The following is a 20,195-nucleotide window of genomic DNA, read 5'->3' on the forward strand; positions in this document are numbered from 1 at the left end:
CCATTTATCATTTTCCTTCCACTTCACAATTATGTGCCACTTTGTGTTGGTCTATCACAGAAAATCCCAATAAAATACATTCGTGTTTTTTGGTTATAACATGACAACATGTGGAAAAGTTCAAGGGGTATGAATACTTTTTCCAGGCACTGTATTTCTCAGTCCAGTCTGGCAGCAGACGGGTCTCTGGTTCTCCTCTGTGGTTTTCTAATTATACACATATTACAATCGTTGCCTTCTGCAGTGTTTTCCTCGTTCGTCACATGAACAGCGACTGTGAGCAGATGTCGCCCTCCGAGGGGGAGGGGGGGGGGGGGTCGGCGGGTTTGGACTTGCTGTCACCATCCGCCTCCTCTCTGCCTCGCTCCCTGCCCCAGGGACTGCAACCGGCCAAAACTAACAGACAGGTGATTGGCGTGCAACACAACGATCGACTAAGGACAGAAAACGACGCCGCTCTGAAGTCATGGGATCCCTCTTCCCTCTCCTCTGTCTGTCTGCCCTCCTTTCTATGGGTGAGTAGCATAAAAATAAAAAGCCTCCGCCTCCGTCCACCCAGCACAGCCCTGTTTTTTGTTTTTTTTAAAGTGACAGTTATTTTTTTTATAATTTTTAAGTTGTTTTTTTGGAAATAACGATCCTTATCCATCTGTAATGCCGGCCATACACCGGTAGAATTTCATTTGGACGATCGTAGGGACATTGACATAAGCGGTTTGAACCGTGGCCCATGGACTTTGTGGGCACGACTCCACCGAGTAAGTAAAATCTAAATTCTTTATTGATACATAATAAAATTCACATAAACAAACAAACAAACTAACAAAAAAAAAACAGCTACATTTAAAATCATAGTAGCAGATTTGAGAGCAAGTGCTTTGTGAATTCGGTGCTTGCCTATCTGCGCTGCGTCGGCGTATCGTATAAACGATACGCTACGGCGGCATAAATATGCGCCGATGTCTGTGAATCCGGGCCTAAGTATTTCGGGCCAGATTCACGTAGAAGTGCGGCAGCGTAACGTATCGTAGATAAGTTTTCATCGCAAGTGCCTGATTCACAAAGCACTTGCGATGAAAACTACGCCGGCGGCCTCCGGCGTAAGCCAGCGTAATTCAAAGGGGCGTGTGCCATTTAAATTAGGCGCGCTCCCGCGCCGGACCTACTGCGCATGCTCCGTTTCGAAATTCCCGCCGTGCTTTGCGCGAACTATCGTAATTTTTTCGAACGGCGACGTGCGTAGCGTACTTCCGTATTCCCGGACGTCTTACGCAAACAACGTAAATTTGTAAATTTCGACGCAGGAACGACGACCATACTTTATACAGCACACGTATACGTGTGCTGTGAAAAGTTAGGGCACCCAAAACGACGACTAACTTTGCGACGGGAAACTAGACTAGCAGCGACGTAGCGAACGCGAAAAACCGTCATGGATCGCCGTAACTCCTAATTTGCATACCCGACGCTGGTTTACGACGCGAACTCCCCCCAGTGGCGGCCGCGGTACTGCATCCTAAGATCCGACAGTGTAAAACAATTACACCTGTCGGATCTTAGGGATATCTATGCGTAACTGATTCTATGAACCAGTCGCATAGATACTCTGAGAGATACGACGGCGTTTCAGAGTTCCTCCATTGTATCTCCGCTGTGAATCTGGCCCTTATTTCATATGACCATCAGCTCCATGTATTATCTATAACAGTGGTCATCATCAACCCCGTCCTCAGGGCCCACTAACAGACCAGGTTTCCAAGATAACTGAAATACATCACAGGTGCTCAGTGATTGCAGGATTCTAATCTGCATCTCCCCCAAGGTAATACATAAAACCTGGCCTGTTAGTGGGCCCAGGACAGGAGTTTGATGACCACTGATCTATAATGCAGTATTTTCCTGATTCACTCTATTCTGTATTAAGAACATTAAACCTGGAGAGAAAATATCTGAGTAACATTCAGCCACTAGATGGAGCTAATGATTCTAGTAAGTAAATGTTTTGATCATCAGCTCCATCTAGTGGCCATAATAGAGTATTTTGCTGATTCATACATTCTGTATGAATAGAAAACATTCAACCTGGAGAGAAAATATCCGAGTAACCTTAGCTTTTGCTGAATGCTAATGCAGTCTCATGGGATGAATAACTCTTCTTTTTTTTTTATAAATACACCCCTTAGTATTTGATTTGTAATAAATCACCTTTATAACGCAGACAATTGTTTTAACCACTTGCCGACCGCCGCACGCACATATACATCGGCAGAATGGCACAGGCAAGCAAATGGCCGTACAGGTACGTCCCTTTAAATTTGCCGTCTTGCGCCCATTGTACGCCGCACGAGGGTGCCTGTGGGTCCCACGATATCGATGTTCGCCGACGGCCCGTGATCGGAGATGACTGTGTAAACAAGCCATTTCCCTTTTCTGCCTAGTGACATTTCAGGGATCTACTGCTCCCTGTGATCGGGAGCAGTGATCTCTGTCATGTCACTGGTAGCCCATCCTCCCCCTCACAGTTAGAATCACTCCCTAGGACACAGTTAACCTCTTGATCGCCCCCTAGTGGTTAACCGCTTCCCTGCCAGTGTCATTTACACAGTAATCAGTGCATTTTATAGCACTGTTCGCTGTGAAATTGTCAATGGTCCAAAAAATGTGTCAAAAGTGTCCGATGTGTCCGCCATAATGTCGCAGTCCCGATAAAAATTGAAGATCGCCGCCATTACTAGTAAAAAAAAAATAATAATAATAAAATGCCATAAAACTATCCCCTATTTTGTAGACGCTATAACTTTTGCGCAAACCAATCAATAATCGCTTATTGCGATTTTTTTTTTTTTTTACCAGAAATATGTAGAAGAATATGTATCGGCCTAAACTGAGGAAAAAAAAAATTATGGGCCAGATTCACAGAGCGAGTACGCCGGTGTATCTACTGATACGCCGGCGTACTTTCAAATTTCCCGCGTCGTATCTTTAGTTTGAATCCTCAAACCAAGATACAATGGCATCTGGGTTAGATCCAACAGGTGTACGGCTTCGTACGACTTCGGATCTTAGGATGCAATAGTTCGGCGCCCGCTGGGTGGAGTTCGCGTCGTTTTCCGCGTCGGATATGCTAATTAGCTTTTTCCGTCGATCCACGAAGGTACGCGCGGCCGTCGCATTCTCTTACGTGGTCGCTAGTCGGCTTTTCCCGGCGTATAGTTAAAGCTGCTATTTTGCGGCGTATAGATAGACTTGCCATGTTAATTATGGGCGTCGTTCCCGCGTCGAAATTTGAATTTTTTTTTTTTTTCGCGTAAGTCGTCCGTGAATAGGAAAGGACGTAACTCACGTCTAAGTTCAAAAAATGACGTCGGTGCAACGTCATTTCGCGCAAAGCACCGCGGGAAATTTTTGAAACGGAGCATGCGCAGTTCATTCGGCGCGGGGACGCGCTTCATTTATATGAATCACGCCCCCTACCCACCGATTTGAATTCCGCTGCCAGAAATACACTACGGCGCGAAATCGTTGAGGATTTGCCTCAAAGCCAGGTAAGATACGGCGGCGTAGCGTATCTCTGATACGCTGCGCCTGTCCATTTGTATGTGAATCTGGCCCTATATATTTTTTGGGGATATTTATTATAGCAAAAAGTAAAAAATATTGCTTTTTTTTTTTTTTTTTTAATTGTCGCTCTATTTTTGTTTATAGCGCAAAAAATTCAAACCGCAGAGGTGATCAAATATCTTCTTTTTTTTTTTACCAAAAATATGTAGAAGAATACGTATCTGAGAAAGAATTTTTTTTTTTTAATTGGGATATTTATTATAGCAAAAAGTAAAGGTAAAAAGTAGAGGTTTCTATGCAGAGCTGCTCCAGATTTTAGTGTTTTAGCAAACTAAATGTTGTGGATATTTTAGATCGGCTGCTGTAGGAAACTGATTGCAGCTACTCGTCTTATTAATTACAAGTCGATTTTTGTTTATTTTTATTTGTTATTGTTTTTCATTCATTCTTTTTATTTATTTTATTTTGTATTAATTGTATTTATTTTCTAATTATTTTTGTTTTGTTTATTTTTATTTTCTTTTTCTTTTATTTATTTTTTGTATAATTTAATAGGACAGCCCTGGAAAGTTCTAGAATAGTGGCTGAGCAATTCCTGGCCTTGACCTTTAATGTCTTTCAATGGGAAGAATAAAAGAATAAAGTGCCCCTTGTACATAGTGTCTGGCTTGTCGGGGAAATGGGTTGAGAAATCTTTTTTTTTTTTGTTGGCTTCATGCTGGAGAACATTCTTGCATCTTTAAAAGATTTTACTGCTGGAAGCTGCATCACTGTCAGGACCCTCCCTCCACCCAACATCACTGCACCGTGTGCTCCTCACTGCATCATACCGACACACTGCCCAGCCCTGCTCTGCTCTGCACTCCTCACCATGGGCACCCTGATAGCACTCACCTGCATCCTCACCACCCTCATCACCGGGGGTAAGTTCTATGCACTAGGGGGGGGGGGCATGACTTGAATTAAATTGTTTTAATGCAGGATTGCCTCTAAAGATTCCTTTAAAATGTATGACATCATAGGTCCCGTCTTTATATCCTGCACCGCACCCCCCTGGTCAGGTAAACGGGCGTATTCGGTAAGGCAGTGCAGGGATGTGTAACCAATAGCAGACGCCCTTCTGCCAGGCTACAGCAAAAAGAAAGCTATAAGGGTTCATTTCTGATTGGATGCTGTGGGAAATCAGTTTTTATCATTATTACTTAACAGTCTATTTTATTTCTTTATATTTATTTTTTATTATTTGTATTTATTTTTTTATTTTAATTTTCTTTATTTATCAATTATTTTTTTTATTATTTATTTTCATTCCCCCCTTTATTTTCATTATTATTCTTATTTCTATTTAATGTTTGATATTCTTTATTTTTATTCTTTATTTTCATTCCCTTCTCTCTCTCTTCCTTCCTTTCTTCCCTTCTTCTCTTCGTCCCTTATCTCTCCTTCCCTCTCTCTCTTCTTCCTTCCTTCCTTTCCTCCCTCCCTTCTCTCTCTCCATTCCTTCCTTTTTTTCATTATTATTCTTATTTCTATTTAATGTTTGATATTCTTTATTTTTATTATTTATTTTCATTCCCTTTTTTTCTATTATTATTCTTATTTCTATTTATTGTTTGATATTCTTTATTTTTATTATTTATTTTCATTCCTTTTTTTTTTCATTATTATTCTTATTTCTATTTAATGTATGGTATTCTTTATTTTTATTATTTATTTTCATTCCCCTTTTTTTTTCTCATTATTATTCTTATTTCTATTTAATGTTTGATATTCTTTATTTTTATTATTTATTTTCATTCCCCCTTTTTTTTTTCATTATTATTGTTATTTCTATTTAATGTTTGATATTCTTTATTTTTATTATTTATTTTCATTCCCTTTTTTTTTCTCATTATTATTGTTATTTCTATTTAATGTTTGATAGTTATATTTATTTTTACATTTGTATTTTTTTTATTATTATTATTTCTATTTATTTTTTTCCTTTAATTTTTTTTTAAGTATTTCGTTCTGTTTTTTTTTAAATTATTTTTATTTTTATTTTTTTCAATTATTTATATATTTTTTTTTAATTCAAATGTATTATTATTTTTCAATGCTTGTATTGAGAAAGTCCTATTTGAATAGTCTTTGCTCTCTCCTAAAGATTGCATGGTGTGTAACACGAAGACAACCTTGATCGGTTGCAGAGAGCCTTTCATCAACCTCCTAGTTGCAGACGGAGGATTTGCATTTTCTTCCCGGGATGCTCTGGATCTGCGTTGTATTTTTAGCCTGTGCTGAGTGATGGGGATTCTGCTCATGGCGGTCCCCCCTCTCTGCAGATGTGCGGTTCTCTGCATAGGTGACGGGCTGCAGTCTGCTACACGGCCCAGACTGCACCAATCACTGCCGGGAAAAGGGAAGGGCTCCGACACCCAACCTGAAATACACCCAGCAAGTCCCAACACAACACCGAGACACACACATCTATCATTAGGATTGGCTGAATGCCGGGTCTGGGTGACGTGTGATGGGAAATTATAATAAGAAAGTCATGTATGAAAGTGTGCATGAGACAGTCATATAGACGTGAGAGACAGAAGGAAGGAAGGGAGAGAGAGAGAGAGAGGGAGAGAGAAAGGATAGAGAAGGGAGGAAGAGAAGAAGGGAGGGAAGGAAGAAAGGAACAGAGAGGGGCAGAGAAAGAGAGAGAGAGAGAGAGAGTGAGTAGGGAGGAAGAGAGGGAAGGAATAAAGGAAGAGACAAAGAGAGGGAGACAGAGAGGGAAGAATGAAAGGGAGGGAGAGAGGGAGGGAAGGAATGGAGAGAGAGAAGGGAGGGAGGAAAGGAAGGAAGGAAGGAAGAGAGAGAGGGGAGGAGAGAGAAGGGATGACAAGAAGAAGGGAAGAAAGGAAGGAAGAGAGAGAGAGAGAAGGGAGGAAGAGAGGGAGGGAAGGAAGAAAGTCAGAGAAAGAGAGAGGGAGAGAGTAAGGAGGTACAGAGGGAAGGACGAAAGGAAGAGACAGAGAGAGGGAGACAGAGAGGGAAGGGAGGAAGAGAGGGAGGGAAGGAATGGAGAATGGAGAGAAGGGAGGGTGGAAAGGAAGGAGAGAGAAGGGATGAAGAGAAGAAGGGAAGAAAGGAAGGAAGAGAGAGAGAGAGAGAAGGGAGGAAGAATGGGAGGGAAGGAATGGAGAGAGAGAGAGAGAGAGAGAGAGAGAAGGGAGAAAGAAAGGGAGGGAAGGAATGGAGAGAGAGAAGGGAGGGAGGAAAGAAAAGAAGGGAAGAAGAGAGAGAGAGGGAAGGAGAAGAGAAGGGATGAAGAGAAGAAGGGAAGAAAGGAAGGACGAGAGAGAGAGAGAAGGGAGGAAGAGAGGGAGGGAAGGAAGAAAGTCAGAGAAAGAGAGAGGGAGAGAGTAAGGAGGTAGAGAGGGAAGGACGAAAGGAAGAGACAGAGAGAGGGAGACAGAGAGGAAAGAACATAAGGGAGAGAGAGAGGGCGACAGGGATAAAAGGGAAGAAGGAAGGGAGAGAGAGAAGAGAAGGAGGGGGAAAGGAAGGAAGAGAGAGAGGGAAGGAGAGAGAAGAGAGGGAAGGAAGCAAGCAAGAGAAAGTGAGACAGAGAGCGAGAGAGGGAGGGAGGGAATAATGGAAGGAAGGGAGGAAAGGAGGGAAGGATAGAGCAGGGAGGGATGGAAGGATGCATGAATGGAAGGAAGAGAGAGAGCGGGAGGGAGGGAAGGAAGAGAGAGAGAAGGGAGGAAGGGAGAGAGAGAGAAAGAGAAAGATAGAGAAGGGAGGGAGGGATGGAGGAAATTAAGGAAGAGAAAGAGAGAGAGAGAAGGGAGGAAGAGAGGGAGGGAAGGAAGGAAGAGAGGGAGAGAGAGAATGATAGAGAAGCGAGGAAGAGAGAGAAGGAAGAGAGGGAGAGAGGGGGTGAGAGAGTAGGAAGGAAGAGAGGGAGGGAAGGATGAAAGGAAGAGAGAGAGGGAGACAGAGAGAGAAGGGAGTAAGAGAGGAAGAGAAGGAAGGGGGAGAGAGAGAGAGAAAAGAGATGGAAGGTGAAAATTAAGGGAGAGAGAGAGGGAAGGAGAGAGAAGGAAGGAAGAGAGGGAAGGAAAAGAGAGAGAGGGAGGGAAGGAAGAAAGGAAGAGAGAGAGGGGGGAGGGAGGAAAAGGAAGAGATAGAGGGAAGGATCGAGAAGGGAGGAAGAGAGGGAGGGAGAGAAGGAAGGTTGGAAGGAAGGAAGAAAGAGTGGGAGGGAGGGACGGAAGGAAGAGAGAGAGAGAAGGGAGGAAGAGAGGGAGGAAAGGAAGAAAGAAAGAGAGAGAGGGGGAGGAAGGGATTGAAAGGGGGGGGGAGAGAGAAGGATAGAAAAGAAAATAGAGAATGAAAGGGATAGCGATAGATAGATAGATAGATAGATAGATAGATAGATAGATAGATAGATATCAGGCAGACAAAACAAAGATCAGATAGATAAGTCAAAAGAAAGAAGGATGGGACAAAGAGAAGAAGAGAAGTTAAAGAGTGAGAGAGTTAATTATAAAGACATAGAGGGAAGGGAGAGGGATGGAGAGAGTGAAAGAGAGGAAGAGAGAGATAATGATAGATAGAAATATAGTTTTACTATTATATGTCATGCAGTTTCATTGTCTTCATCTTATTTAAAAAAAAATTACTACAGTATGCAGCATTTTTTTTATGAATCTTAGGACACAACCCACCTCACCATCCTAGTCTGCTGATTGGTGTGGAAATTTCTGCCTATTGCCACACCCATTTTATGACTTATTCCCCGGAGTTCTCATTGTGGTATTGCAGGCTTCCTTATGACTCAGGAGTCTACTCTGATGGTCAGTAGTAATGTCTGCACTATTGCATTACAGTAGGAATGTTCTATATCCTTCTGGGCTGGGACTTTCCTACTTCTAGTGGAACTTTACCCATAACAACGTGGTAAAAAATAATGTACTTTAGCAAGGAACATACACTCCACATTAATAATGATAGTACCAACATTAGTGTGGGCTGTAAATTGCCTCCAGCATTGTTCCTCTTTCTGGAGACTGCCATTTTGCTGAAGCCCAGAGCCCCTGAGCAGCAGTAAATCTTTAGGCTGTCAGCAGATTGGCCTCTACATTTTTGGGCAGTGTATTTAAAATAATAAACCAAAGTCAGTGCTAGAGAGAACTAATGGCAGCTAACAGTAATAGGTCAATATACTGTATAAACCCCGATTGGAACAGCATAAAAATGCAGCACTTAAGAGTGTAAGTGGTTCATAAAAATCTGCACTTATATGTTCACTTATAGAGCATTAAAGTGAAAGCCCATATATATGTAGTACATGTAGTACAGGGCTCAAGATTTCAAGTCCTGAGCTACTAGCCAGGCCTTAAGAGTTACTTACCACCAGTTGCCCCACCCAACCCCTACCCTACCCCCTTACCCTGCCCCCCCTCCTCCAATGCGGCACTTGCCCTCAGCTTATTTTCACATTCCAACTTGCCTAATGGGAGCAGATGAGTGGACATTTTGAGGGCTGGTATATAGAGGTGTATATAGATGTATATAGAGTGCATATAGTATATAGAGGTGTATATAGATATATATAGAGGCCCAGATTCACAGACATCGGCGCATATTTATGCCGCCGTAGCGTATCTCTTTTACGATACGCCATCGCAGAGCACAGAGGCAAGCACTGAATTCACAAAGCACTTGCTCCCACTCGCTGTTAAAGATACGCTGGGTTTCCTCGGCGTAAGCCAGCGTAGGTGGAAGTGGGCGTGAGCCATGCTAATGAGGCGTGACCCCATGAAATGATGGGCCAAGCGTCATAGAAGTACTGAAAATGAGCGCCGCATGCGCGGTCCCGTGGCCGCATCCCAGTGTGCATGCTCAGAATCACGTCGAAACTACTCTCTAAGAAACGTCAAATCACTGCCTACGACGTGAACCTAACCTACGCCCAGCCCTATTCACGTACAACGTAAACGACAAAAGATACGACGGCTTGTGTTCCCTGGTCCATACCTTTGCATAAGTTGCGCCTCCTATATGGGGAATAACTTTACGCCGGACGCACGACTTACGCAAACAGCGTATATGATGCGCCGGGCGCAACTACGTTTGTGAATCGGCGTATCTCCCCCATTTGCATATGTGCATAGAAAATCTATGGGAGCGGCAAATGCGCCCGGCGTAAATATGCGCCCACGATACGACGGCGTAGGCAAGTTACGTCGGTCGTAGGAAGCCTATTTTCAGGCGTATCTCAGATTGTGGGCACGGCGCACAGATACGACGGCGCATAGTTACACTTACACGGCGTATCTCGAGATACGTCGGCGTAAGTGCTTTGTGAATCCGGGCCAGAGTGTATGTAGAGGTGTTTATAGATGTATATAGAGTGTATATAATATATAGAGGTGTATATATATGTATATAGAGCGTATATAGTATATAGATGTATATAGAGGTGCATATAGAGTGCATATAGTATTTAGAGGTGTATATAAATGTATATAGAGTGTATATAGTATATGTAGGTGTCTATAGATGTATATAGAGTGTATATAGTATATTGAGGTGTATAGAGTATATAGAGGTTTATATAAAGTGTATATAGTATATAGATGTATATAGAGTGTATATAGTATATTGAGGTGTATAGAGTATATAGAGGTTTATATAAAGTGTATATAGTATATAGATGTATATAGAGTGTATATAGTATATTGAGGTGTATATAATATAGAGGTGTTTATAGATATATATAGAGTGTAAATAGTATATAGAGTTGTATATAGAGGGTATATAGTATATAAAGGTGTATATAGAGTGTATATAGTATATGGAGGTGTATATAGAGTGTATAAAGTATATAGAGTGTATATAGTTTATGGTGGGGTATATAGAGTGTACATAGTATATCGAGGTGTATAGAGTATATACAGGTGTATATAGATATATATATTCTATATAGAGGTGTATATAGTATATAGAGGTGTATTTAGAGGTGTATATAGAGTGTATATAGTATATAGAGGTGTATAGGCAGAGCACAGATCACACAATCATAGATTCTATTGTATGGATACATGATTGTAATACAGACAGAGGGATCGGTGGGTTGTGGATGATCAGTGTGCAAACACTTCCACAGATGGCTGCAATCCTCAGAGGATGTGTCTTTGCACGAAACACGTCGGGGCGGAGCTCGGTGTTGACTTTAAGACGACCCTTCCTTTTCTGGAACCAGCTTTGGAAGTGTTTGTTGCGCAATTTTTATTGTTTAATCACTCCTGGAGAAAACACAATGTGATTTTACCATCATTGAAGTGGAATATTGTGCAAAATTGGTTAGTTTTTAGAGTGTTGATTGTATATTCTGAACGGACTGGTCTAGTGACTTTGCCTAGGCTAAGATGACTTTCATAAACTTCTACTTGAACTCCTAACTTTATTTTTTTATTTTTTTTCCTCAGGTCATGCTATTCATTGCACAGTCTGCAGGGCTGAAGGGGGAGACTTTACTTGTACTGGGGAAGACAAAGAATGTGGAAGAGATAATGTGTGTGCCGCTACCAGCTCAATAACCATGATGGGTATCGTATAACATCTCTTCATGTTCTTATTATGGCAGATGGTATGAAAGGGCCAGTCCACCCGCAAGGGAAATTTCAGGGTTCGGCAGATGCTGCAAAGTTAAACTGAATGAAAGTTTTTTTTTTATTATTTCCTAAGAACCAGAGGCATAACTAGAACCTTCAGGCCCCCGGTGCAAGAAACCATGAAGAGCTGCCCTGGCCCTCAACCTGGGCCTTTCCCACTGATCCCAGGGCTCTTTACTCCCATTGTGGGACCCTTTATTACCATTCCACAGTGTGCCGCCTTCCTGCCATCTTGGGGTCCCCCCAAGGTGGCGGAATGCCAGAGCCCAGTCACATGTGTGACCTTTGTGACCCTGGTAGTTCCGTCACTGGTAGTTTCTTTTTTTTTTTTTACCATTTTATTTTTATTTGTTTTTTACAATTAGTTTTTTTATTATTTTTTACATATTGTTTAGGACCCTCATTGGGGGGCTTTGGCGAAATATCGGGAGTCTAAACAGACCCCTGATGTCTCACTTTTGAGATAGAGAAAAGGACTGAGGTCAGATGTATCAGTGCCTTTCTCACAAAATAAATTAACAGCAATAGCTCTATACAGAGCTTCCCATTCATTCATAAACGGAAGCATAGTAAATAAAGTTTACTATCCCTCAGCTATGAATAAATGAATAAAAAAAAAAAAATGAATCAGTGATCGCACCACATATGTGAGGTATCGTCGCGAATGTCAGAGAGAGAGCATTAATTGTAGCACTAGATATTCTGTGTAGGCCTAAACTAGTGACCTATACAGCCTTTTAAAGTGCCGCCTATGGAGATTTTTAGGTACCGTTGTTTGGCGCCATTCCACGGGTGTATACTATTTTAAAGCGTGACATGTTTAGTGTTTCTTTACATGCAGGGGAGGAGTGTCAGAATTGGCTCAGACTCTAAGGCCTTGTACACACGACCGGTGAAAACGGCCTGAAGTCCAGTTTCATCGGTCCAAATCGACCGTGTGTACGGCCCATCGGTCTGTTGTCCTTCGGACAAAAATTAGAGAACTTGCTTTAAAATCGAACCGATGGACGGCTGACCATCGCTCCAAACCAATGGTTAGTACACAAAAGCATTGGTTTAAAACCCGCGCATGCTCAGAATCAAGTCGACGCATGCTTGGAAGCATTAAACGTTTTTTCCAGCACGTCGTGTGTTTTACGTCACCGCGTTCTGACACGATCGGTTTTTGAACTGATGGTGTGTACGCACATCAGACCATCGGTCTGCTTCAGCGGTGAACCGATGAAAACGGTCCCTCGGACCATTCTCATCGGATTGGACCGGTCGTGTGTACGCGGCATTAGTGGTTTGAGGTTACAAACAAATTTAGTGCACACAAAGAAGATTTATAGCCTCTGAGGAATATATTATAGTGAAAATGTTTTCTTTGTCTTGTTCATAATCTCTTGTTTTGTTTGCTGTCATCCTGCAGATGGACACAGTACAAAAGCTTTCGCCCGCTACTGCGCAAGACGAAGTAACTGTGGAGCTTCTGGGAGCATCGTGTTCCAGGGAGGATATTATAAATCAACCACCTCCTGTTGTACCTCGGATTTTTGCTCCCCCACCACTCCTACGTGTAAGTTAACACTAAGCTAAGACGACTGGCTGCCATGGAAGGTATTGGGAGACCTTGGCTAAGGAGAATCTTCTTCTTCTTCTTCTTCTTCTTCTTCTTCTTCTTCTTCTTCTTCTTCTTCTTCTTCTTCTTCTTCTTCTTCTTCTTCTTCTTCTTCTTCTTCTTCTTCTTCTTCTTCTTCTTCTTCTTCTTCTTCTTCTTCTTCTTCTTCTTCTTCTTCTTCTTCTTCTTCTTCTTCTTCTTCTTCTTCTTCTTCTTCTTCTTCTTCTTCTTCTTCTTCTTCTTCTTCTTCTTCTTCTTCTTCTTCTTCTTCTTCTTCTTCTTCTTCTTCTTCTTCTTCTTCTTCTTCTTCTTCTTCTTCTTCTTCTTCTTCTTCTTCTTCTTCTTCTTCTTCTTCTTCTTCTTCTTCTTCTTCTTCTTCTTCTTCTTCTTCTTCTTCTTCTTCTTCTTCTTCTTCTTCTTCTTCTTCTTCTTCTTCTTCTTCTTCTTCTTCTTCTTCTTCTTCTTCTTCTTCTTCTTCTTCTTCTTCTTCTTCTTCTTCTTCTTCTTCTTCTTCTTCTTCTTCTTCTTCTTCTTCTTCTTCTTCTTCTTCTTCTTCTTCTTCTTCTCTTCTTCTTCTTCTTCTTCTTCTTCTTCTTCTTCTTCTTCTTCTTCTTCTTCTTCTTCTTCTTCTTCTTCTTCTTCTTCTTCTTCTTCTTCTTCTTCTTCTTCTTCTTCTTCTTCTTCTTCTTCTTCTTCTTCTTCTTCTTCTTCTTCTTCTTCTTCTTCTTCTTCTTCTTCTTCTTCTTCTTCTTCTTCTTCTTCTTCTTCTTCTTCTTCTTCTTCTTCTTCTTCTTCTTCTTCTTCTTCTTCTTCTTCTTCTTCTTCTTCTTCTTCTTCTTCTTCTTCTTCTTCTTCTTCTTCTTCTTCTTCTTCTTCCCTCATCCTTCCAATTTTGCTTTTAAATTTCCTTATTTCTTCTGAGAAATCCTCACTTCCTGTTCTTCTGTCTGTAACTCCACACAGTAATACAAGGCTTTCTCCCTGGTGTGGAGAGTCGTGCTCGCCCCTCCCTTGGACTACAGGAGAGTCAGGACGCTCTCTACATTGCAGATAGAGAAAGAAGCTGTGTGTTAGTGGGAGACGATCCTCAGCGGCTTCACAAGGAACTTGACGAGCAAAACGATGTGTTTTGCCCGTCGAGTTTCTCGGACGTGTGTACGGGGCCAAAGAGAAATTACCAAAACATGGCCTGTTGGGGTGTACATGAGGACAGGGTCAGGGATGAGAACCACTGCACTAGGCCAATGTCTTCCAGGGCCAGTTGGACCACCAATAGAGATACTTTTTCATGGCAGCTGCAATCATCACTCCAATCATATGCAAGCCAAAATACTGTTTTATTTATTTATTTATTTATTTTTCATTTTTCTGGAACATGACTTTGCCTAAGTAAATTTTCACCGTATCCACTAAGCTTTTGTTCAATTCCCTGGCAAAGAAAAATTCTTTTGAATGACTGACAAAGCCCACATCTCTTGCTCACAGTGCCTCAAGATGCCATTCGCCGTAATGGACTGACTTGTGGAAGCTGCACGTCCCTTGACTCTGATTGGTGTCACACTAAGGAAACAATAGATTGCACCGGAGAAGAAAATAGATGCATCCTGCAGAGAGATGTGTACTCAGGTACTTGTGTTATTGAAATTACAATTTCTTTTTCTTTATCTTTTTTTTTTGCTACAGGTAAAAATTCTTCAGAACTTTGCAGTATGATCCAATAAACAAGCAGTCAATTTTTTTATCAGGGAGATTTAGAAAAGAAGAAGCGCCACATTATTAGTTGGTTTGAATATTTTTATTACATTATACTGTGTATATAAAAGCAGTGGCAACCTGTCAATTAGGGACGCATCACCTAGACCCTAATCTACATGCAGGACGCCGGACACATGGATTTCAATGTGTGTGTGTGTTTTTTTTTAAGCACGTGATTACAGCCTGAAGCTCTAATTGGCTTAAAAAAGGGTGGGCTCGAGGCGCAGAGCACTGCGCCCTGAGCCCACTCACTTGTGTGACATTAGCAAATTAATATTCGCTAATGTCTTCCTGCTTTTTCTCCCAGCCAATCAGGAAGCCGGTCCCGAGACCTGATTGGCCAGGAGTCTTAGGACGGTCTTTAGGACCTGCCTCCTGCTTGGACTCCAACCAGGCCATGCCCCCAACACGCTTCAATCCGCCCCCCCGAGGAGCTTAGTCATGGGGATAGGGAACTCATGCATATGAGGAGTAACAAGTCTGACCCCTGACCCATGCATTTCCCAAGTACAAGCACCTCCCCCACTGTAAGAAAACACCAGCTAGGCACACAGTTAACCCTTTGATCGCTCCTGATGCTTTTTTTTAGCACCTATCACTGTATTGGAAAAAGGAGTAGCCGCTCTAGGTGGGAACCCAGATGAATATCCTCCGTTGCAGACAACTCAGGTGCAGGCAATGCACTTAGCAAAGCAGGAACAAGGATTGTCTCTGGACAGCCGCACTCTGAACAAGTACTTGCGCCCGTCGCAGTAAGCTACGCCGTTTACGTAAGGCGTACGTCCGGCGTAAAGTTATCCCACCTAAAGCAGGAGTGAGTCATGTTAGGGTATGGACGTCGGAAAAGCCGTCGTATTTAAGGTCGTTTACGTAAGTCGTACGTGAATGGGGCTGGACGTAGGTTACGTTCACATCGTATGCATTGAGCCGTCGTATCTTAGGGAGTATATGCAACGTGATTTTGAGCATGCGCGCGCATGTGCCTTTCGTTCGGCCATTTATTTACATGGGGTCACGGTTAATTTTAATACAACACCCCCACTACCTTCCTAATTTGAATTAGGCGGGCTTACGCCGGCCCATTTATGCTACGCCGTCGTAACTTAGGGAGCAAGTGCTTTGTGAATACTGGTCTTGCCTCTATGTTACGTCGGTGTAGCGCATATGAGCTGTGCTATGCCCGCTCAAATATACGGCGCTCCACCTGAATCCGGCTATATTAGCCGGATTCAGGTAGAGCGGCGTATATTTGAGCAGGCGTAGCGTAGCTCATATGCGCTACGCCGACGTAACATAGAGAGGCAAGACCCCTAGCGGCCAGCGTAAATATGCGCCCAAGATACGACGGCGTAGGAGACTTACGTCGGTCGGATGGAGCCGAAATTCAGGCGTATCTCCTTTGCAGAATCAATCGCATAGATACGACGGCGTATCCGCGGACTTACGCGGCGTATCAGTAGATACGTCGGCGTAAGTCTTTGTGAATCCGGCTATATAACTTTTGCGCAAACCAATCTATATACGCTTAGTGGGATTTTTTTACCAAAAATATTTTTACATTTTCTTTATAGCAGAAAGTAAAAAAAAAAAAATTTCAAAAGCGTTGGTCTATTTTGTTGATAACGCTAAAAATAAAAACCGCAGAAGGGATGAAATACTACCAAAAATAATCTCTGTTTGTAGGGAAAAAAGGGACATACATTTTATTTGGGTACAGCGTCGGACGACCGCACATTTGTCAATACTTTTGGTAATATAGTGTACCTGCACTTATATATGTGTTCCCTTTCCATTCTGGTTGTAGGGTGTGGGTCCTTTCGCCTAGCCTGGAGTCTAGGGGGAGGAAGTATGCCCATTAGGTCCATTCCTCCCATGCCTTGGGGGGGTTCTCTCTTAGAGAGAACCCCCCCCCCACTTAGTACTTATTGGTTGGCATCGGCTGACCATGAGGAGAGGGGTCCACTGGGTCTTTTTGGCTAGATGGACCTGAATGTGCCTTACCCCTGCCATGAGCCTTGTGAACCCTCGGGTCAGGGAGTCATCCTTCCTCTTCAGGGGGAGGATCAGGGACATACTCTACATGCAATTTTTTTGTATGCGTTCACATACACTTTTTTGGTTCACTTACTGGTGTTTAAGGTATCGGCACCCTCCGTAGGTTAAAAAAACAAACAAACAAAGGTAATATTAACGACAGTGTTTTTATTTTTATTTAAATAACAAACATGTTATATTAATTTGCTCTGTGCAGAGGTTTTGCACAGAGTAGCCCTGATCCTCCTCTTCTCGAGTCCCCTGGTGGCGTACCTGGCCCCTCCCTCATGTCGAGTTCCCTCAGAGCAAGCAACTTGCTATGGGGGACACCCAAGCAGACTTGCTCCCAAGCCTCTGCTCTGTGTGTCTATTCACACACAGAGCCGTGGCTTGGCCCTGCCCCCTCTTTCTCCTTATTGGCTCACTGGCTGTGATTGACAGCAGTGGAAGCCAATAAATCCTGCTGCTTTTGTCAACCAAGGAGCAATGAGCGTCCCTGGAAAGCCGAGGATCTTGTGCACATCGCTGGATTGCGATGGGGCTTAGGTAAGTATTGGGGGCTGGGGGGATGCTGAAGGCTTTAAGGTAAAAAAAGCTTCTGCCTTTAGAACCACTTTAAGCGATTATTTTAGGTCATAGGTGCTCCAGCTGTTGCAGAACTACAACTCCCATCATGCCTCTATCTTTGGGAGTCATACTTGTAACTGTCAGCAGCTTGCAATGCCTCATGGAACTTGTAGTTTTTACAACAGCTGGAGGGCCACAGGTTGAGCACCCATGTTTTAGGTAGACCCTTGCACAAAATAGTAGTTGTCAAAGGAGGTTGTGTAGAATTTATACGTGTGTTATACTTAGATATGCTGAATTTCCTTTAAAAAAACCTTCTCAAGGGTTTCTTTTGATCTTCTGCAGGAAAAAGGTATATCAAGATGGCTATGCGGGGATGTGGCACCAAGACACTCTGTGACCTCGGAAGCCAAAACTTTTACTACGGAGCCGTTAGCATGAGAAGAGAAATCACCTGCACAAGCCATGGTCTCAACCTTCATGCCAACATGTTGCTGGTTGCAATAGCTGCTTTGTTTGCACACAGACTATTGCTCTAGGCCCCATCTTCTGATCATCAACCGTATAGTGTGCCACTGTTTTCAACAGAATGCCCTACGTGTACATACTAGGAGCACAACGTTGGTTGGCGTATGGCATTTTTTTTTTGTTTCTGAATGTCTGGCACCCTGGTGCATGCATCAAATATCAAACTGCTGCGCATGAAACATGCTTTCATCACAACTTACTTGGAATAATGTATATCAAATGGCTGTCACCTGACACTCAAATCTCGCTTTTAGTTTCTTATTCCCTTCAAATAATTTATGGCACTAATACCACTTTGTACTTGCCAAAGTTCCACCTCAAAATCCTGGGGCAAGGTCAGGCCTGACCTATGGGATGAGGTTGAACCACACTTATCTGATTTTTGGGACTATGTCAGGCCATCTGCTTTTCTGGACTGAATTTGGGTCACAAGGCCCTATGTAAGTTCTGAGACAAGACTGTCTCACAAGTTGGACTATGACTATCTACTTCCAGGAATGAGGTCAGGTCTCATCTAATTTCTTTCTGGGAACAGGTTTGGCCATACCTATCAGCTTCCAGTGATGAGGTTGGGCCCTGTCTATCTGTTCCTTGGGACTAGATGGGGCCATGCCTATCTGTTCCTTGGGACTAGATGGGGCCATGCCTGTCTGTTCCTTGGGACTAGATGGGGCATTGCCTATCTGTTCCTTGGGACTAGATGGGGCCATGTCTATCTGTTCCTTTGGACTAGATGGGGCCATGCCTATCTGTTCCTTGGGACTAGGTTGGGCCATGCCTTATCTGCTTCCTGGGCTAAATTGGGGTAATATCTACTTCGGGGATAAGGTTGAGTCACGCCTAACTGCATTACGAGATGACGTTGGACCTTATCTATCTGCTTCCTGGTACGAAGTTGGGCTCATCTATCTGCTTGCTAATTTGAGGTTGGACCTCCCCTATCTGCTTCCTGGGATGAGGCTGGGACTAACTTATCTGCTTCCTCTGAGATGTTGGGCCTCACCTACCTGTTCCCTAAGGTTGGGACTAATTTATCTGCTTTCTAGAATGAAATCGGGCCTCACTTATCTGCTTCCTCTGAGAAGTTAGGCCTCACCTACCTGCTTCCTGGGATGGGGTTGGGCCTCATTTATCGGCTTCAATGATGACCTGGTCTAAACTGCTCTACCTTTAACTTTACCCAATATTGAGAAATGGGTCAGCCCCCTTGATCAACAGAGCAAGGAAAATCCTGACCTTTTAGCAATTGAGGCAATTACCATTTTTGATTTAATATTGCCCAAATGTATTCAGTCATATTTTCTAGATAAGCCATTGAATATCAAGCTAAAGATGAGGTTGTCAACCCAGGGAGCTAGGTACATACATCCAATGTGTTCTATGGTTCCCCAATGATCTGTATTAACATTTCAGTCTAGGAACTTTTTTTGTTTTAAATAAATAGTCAAGTATATAAAATAATAATTAAGTAAATAAATGGCAAAGAAAAAACAGTATTGGTCTTCACAAAATACCAGCCTTTTAGGCGGGGTAGTTTTAGACCTAAGTTTGCTATATATTGTGGCCTGTAAGGGAACAGGGAAGGCCGGTCTGAATTTGGCCTGACTGAAAATATTTAAAAGCCAACAATACAAGCCAAGGAAAATGAAACATTTTGGGCAAATGTGAGACCTGCCAGAATACAATGGCAACGAAAAAACAGTATTGGTCTTCGCAACATACCAGTCTTTTAGGCGGGGTAGTTTTAGACCTAAGTTTGCTATATATTGTGGCCTGTAAAGCCTCGTACACACGATAGGTTAACCAGAGGACAACGGTCTGAAGGACCGTTGTCCTAGGTTAATCGATGAAGCTGACTGATGGTCCGTCACGCCTACACACCATAGGTGAATGAATGAATGAATGAATGAATGAATGAATGAATGAATGAATGAATGACTTGTAAGCGCAACGCATGCGAACTGAATCGCCTCTGGGCGCTTTTTCCAGCCAGTTTCAGCTTGGCTGGTGCGGTCATTTTTACCCCGTAGGATCATGACACGCTAGGTCAAATAACCGATCTTGTCAGAACGGGGTGACGTAAAACACAACGACGTGCTGAAAAAAACAAAGTTCAATGCTTCCAAGCATGCGTCGACTTGATTCTGAGCATGCATGGATTTTTAACCGATGGTTGTGCCTACTAACGATCCGTTTTGACCTATCGGTTACCAATCTATAGGTTCATTTTAAAGCAAGTTGTCTTTTTTTAAATAACCTATGGGGCCCACACACGATCGGTTTTGACCGATGAAAACGGTCCTTCAGACCGGTGTCCTCTGGTTAACCTATCGTGTGTACGAGGCCTAAGGGAACCGGGAAGATCGGTCTGAATTTAGCCTGACTGAAAATATTCAAAAGCCAACAATACAAGCCAAGGAAAATTAAACATTTCGGGCAAATGTCAGACCTGCCAGAATACAATGGCAACGAAAAAACAGTGTTTTTCG

The 20,195-nt window shown here is 42.8% G+C and overlaps 1 protein-coding gene across 2 annotated transcripts; it reads left to right on the top strand.

The window, feature by feature from the left end:
- Positions 1-314: 314 nt before the first annotated feature.
- On the top strand, positions 315-19,156 carry LOC120916312 (phospholipase A2 inhibitor and Ly6/PLAUR domain-containing protein-like). 2 transcript variants are annotated; one of them, XM_040327217.1, is made up of 6 exons: positions 315-515; positions 4,117-4,484; positions 11,037-11,156; positions 12,634-12,780; positions 14,308-14,448; positions 17,524-19,156. In XM_040327217.1, the coding sequence occupies exons 2-6, from the start codon at positions 4,277-4,279 to the stop codon at positions 17,715-17,717; spliced, it is 810 nt and encodes a 269-aa protein (XP_040183151.1). In that variant the 5' UTR covers positions 315-515; positions 4,117-4,276; the 3' UTR covers positions 17,718-19,156. The 2 variants fall into 2 exon arrangements, with proteins under 2 accessions (XP_040183151.1, XP_040183152.1); XM_040327218.1 differs by lacking the exon at positions 4,117-4,484 and having other exon boundaries at positions 318-515.
- The last annotated feature ends 1,039 nt before the right edge of the window (positions 19,157-20,195 follow it).

This window comes from Rana temporaria, chromosome 10, assembly GCF_905171775.1.
Source record: "Rana temporaria chromosome 10, aRanTem1.1, whole genome shotgun sequence".
NCBI classification, from domain to species: Eukaryota; Metazoa; Chordata; class Amphibia; order Anura; family Ranidae; genus Rana; species Rana temporaria.

What these genes read in the sequence shown, in the direction of transcription:
- LOC120916312 (XM_040327217.1), top strand. Translation starts at nt 4,277, where the DNA reads ATGCTGGAGAACATTCTTGCATCTTTAAAAGATTTTACTGCTGGAAGC. An exon ending in CTCCCCCACCACTCCTACGT is followed by an intron (nt 12,781 to 14,307) that starts GTAAGTTAACAC and finishes TCTTGCTCACAG; the next exon opens with TGCCTCAAGATGCCATTCGC. An exon ending in GCAGAGAGATGTGTACTCAG is followed by an intron (nt 14,449 to 17,523) that starts GTACTTGTGTTA and finishes GATCTTCTGCAG; the next exon opens with GAAAAAGGTATATCAAGATG.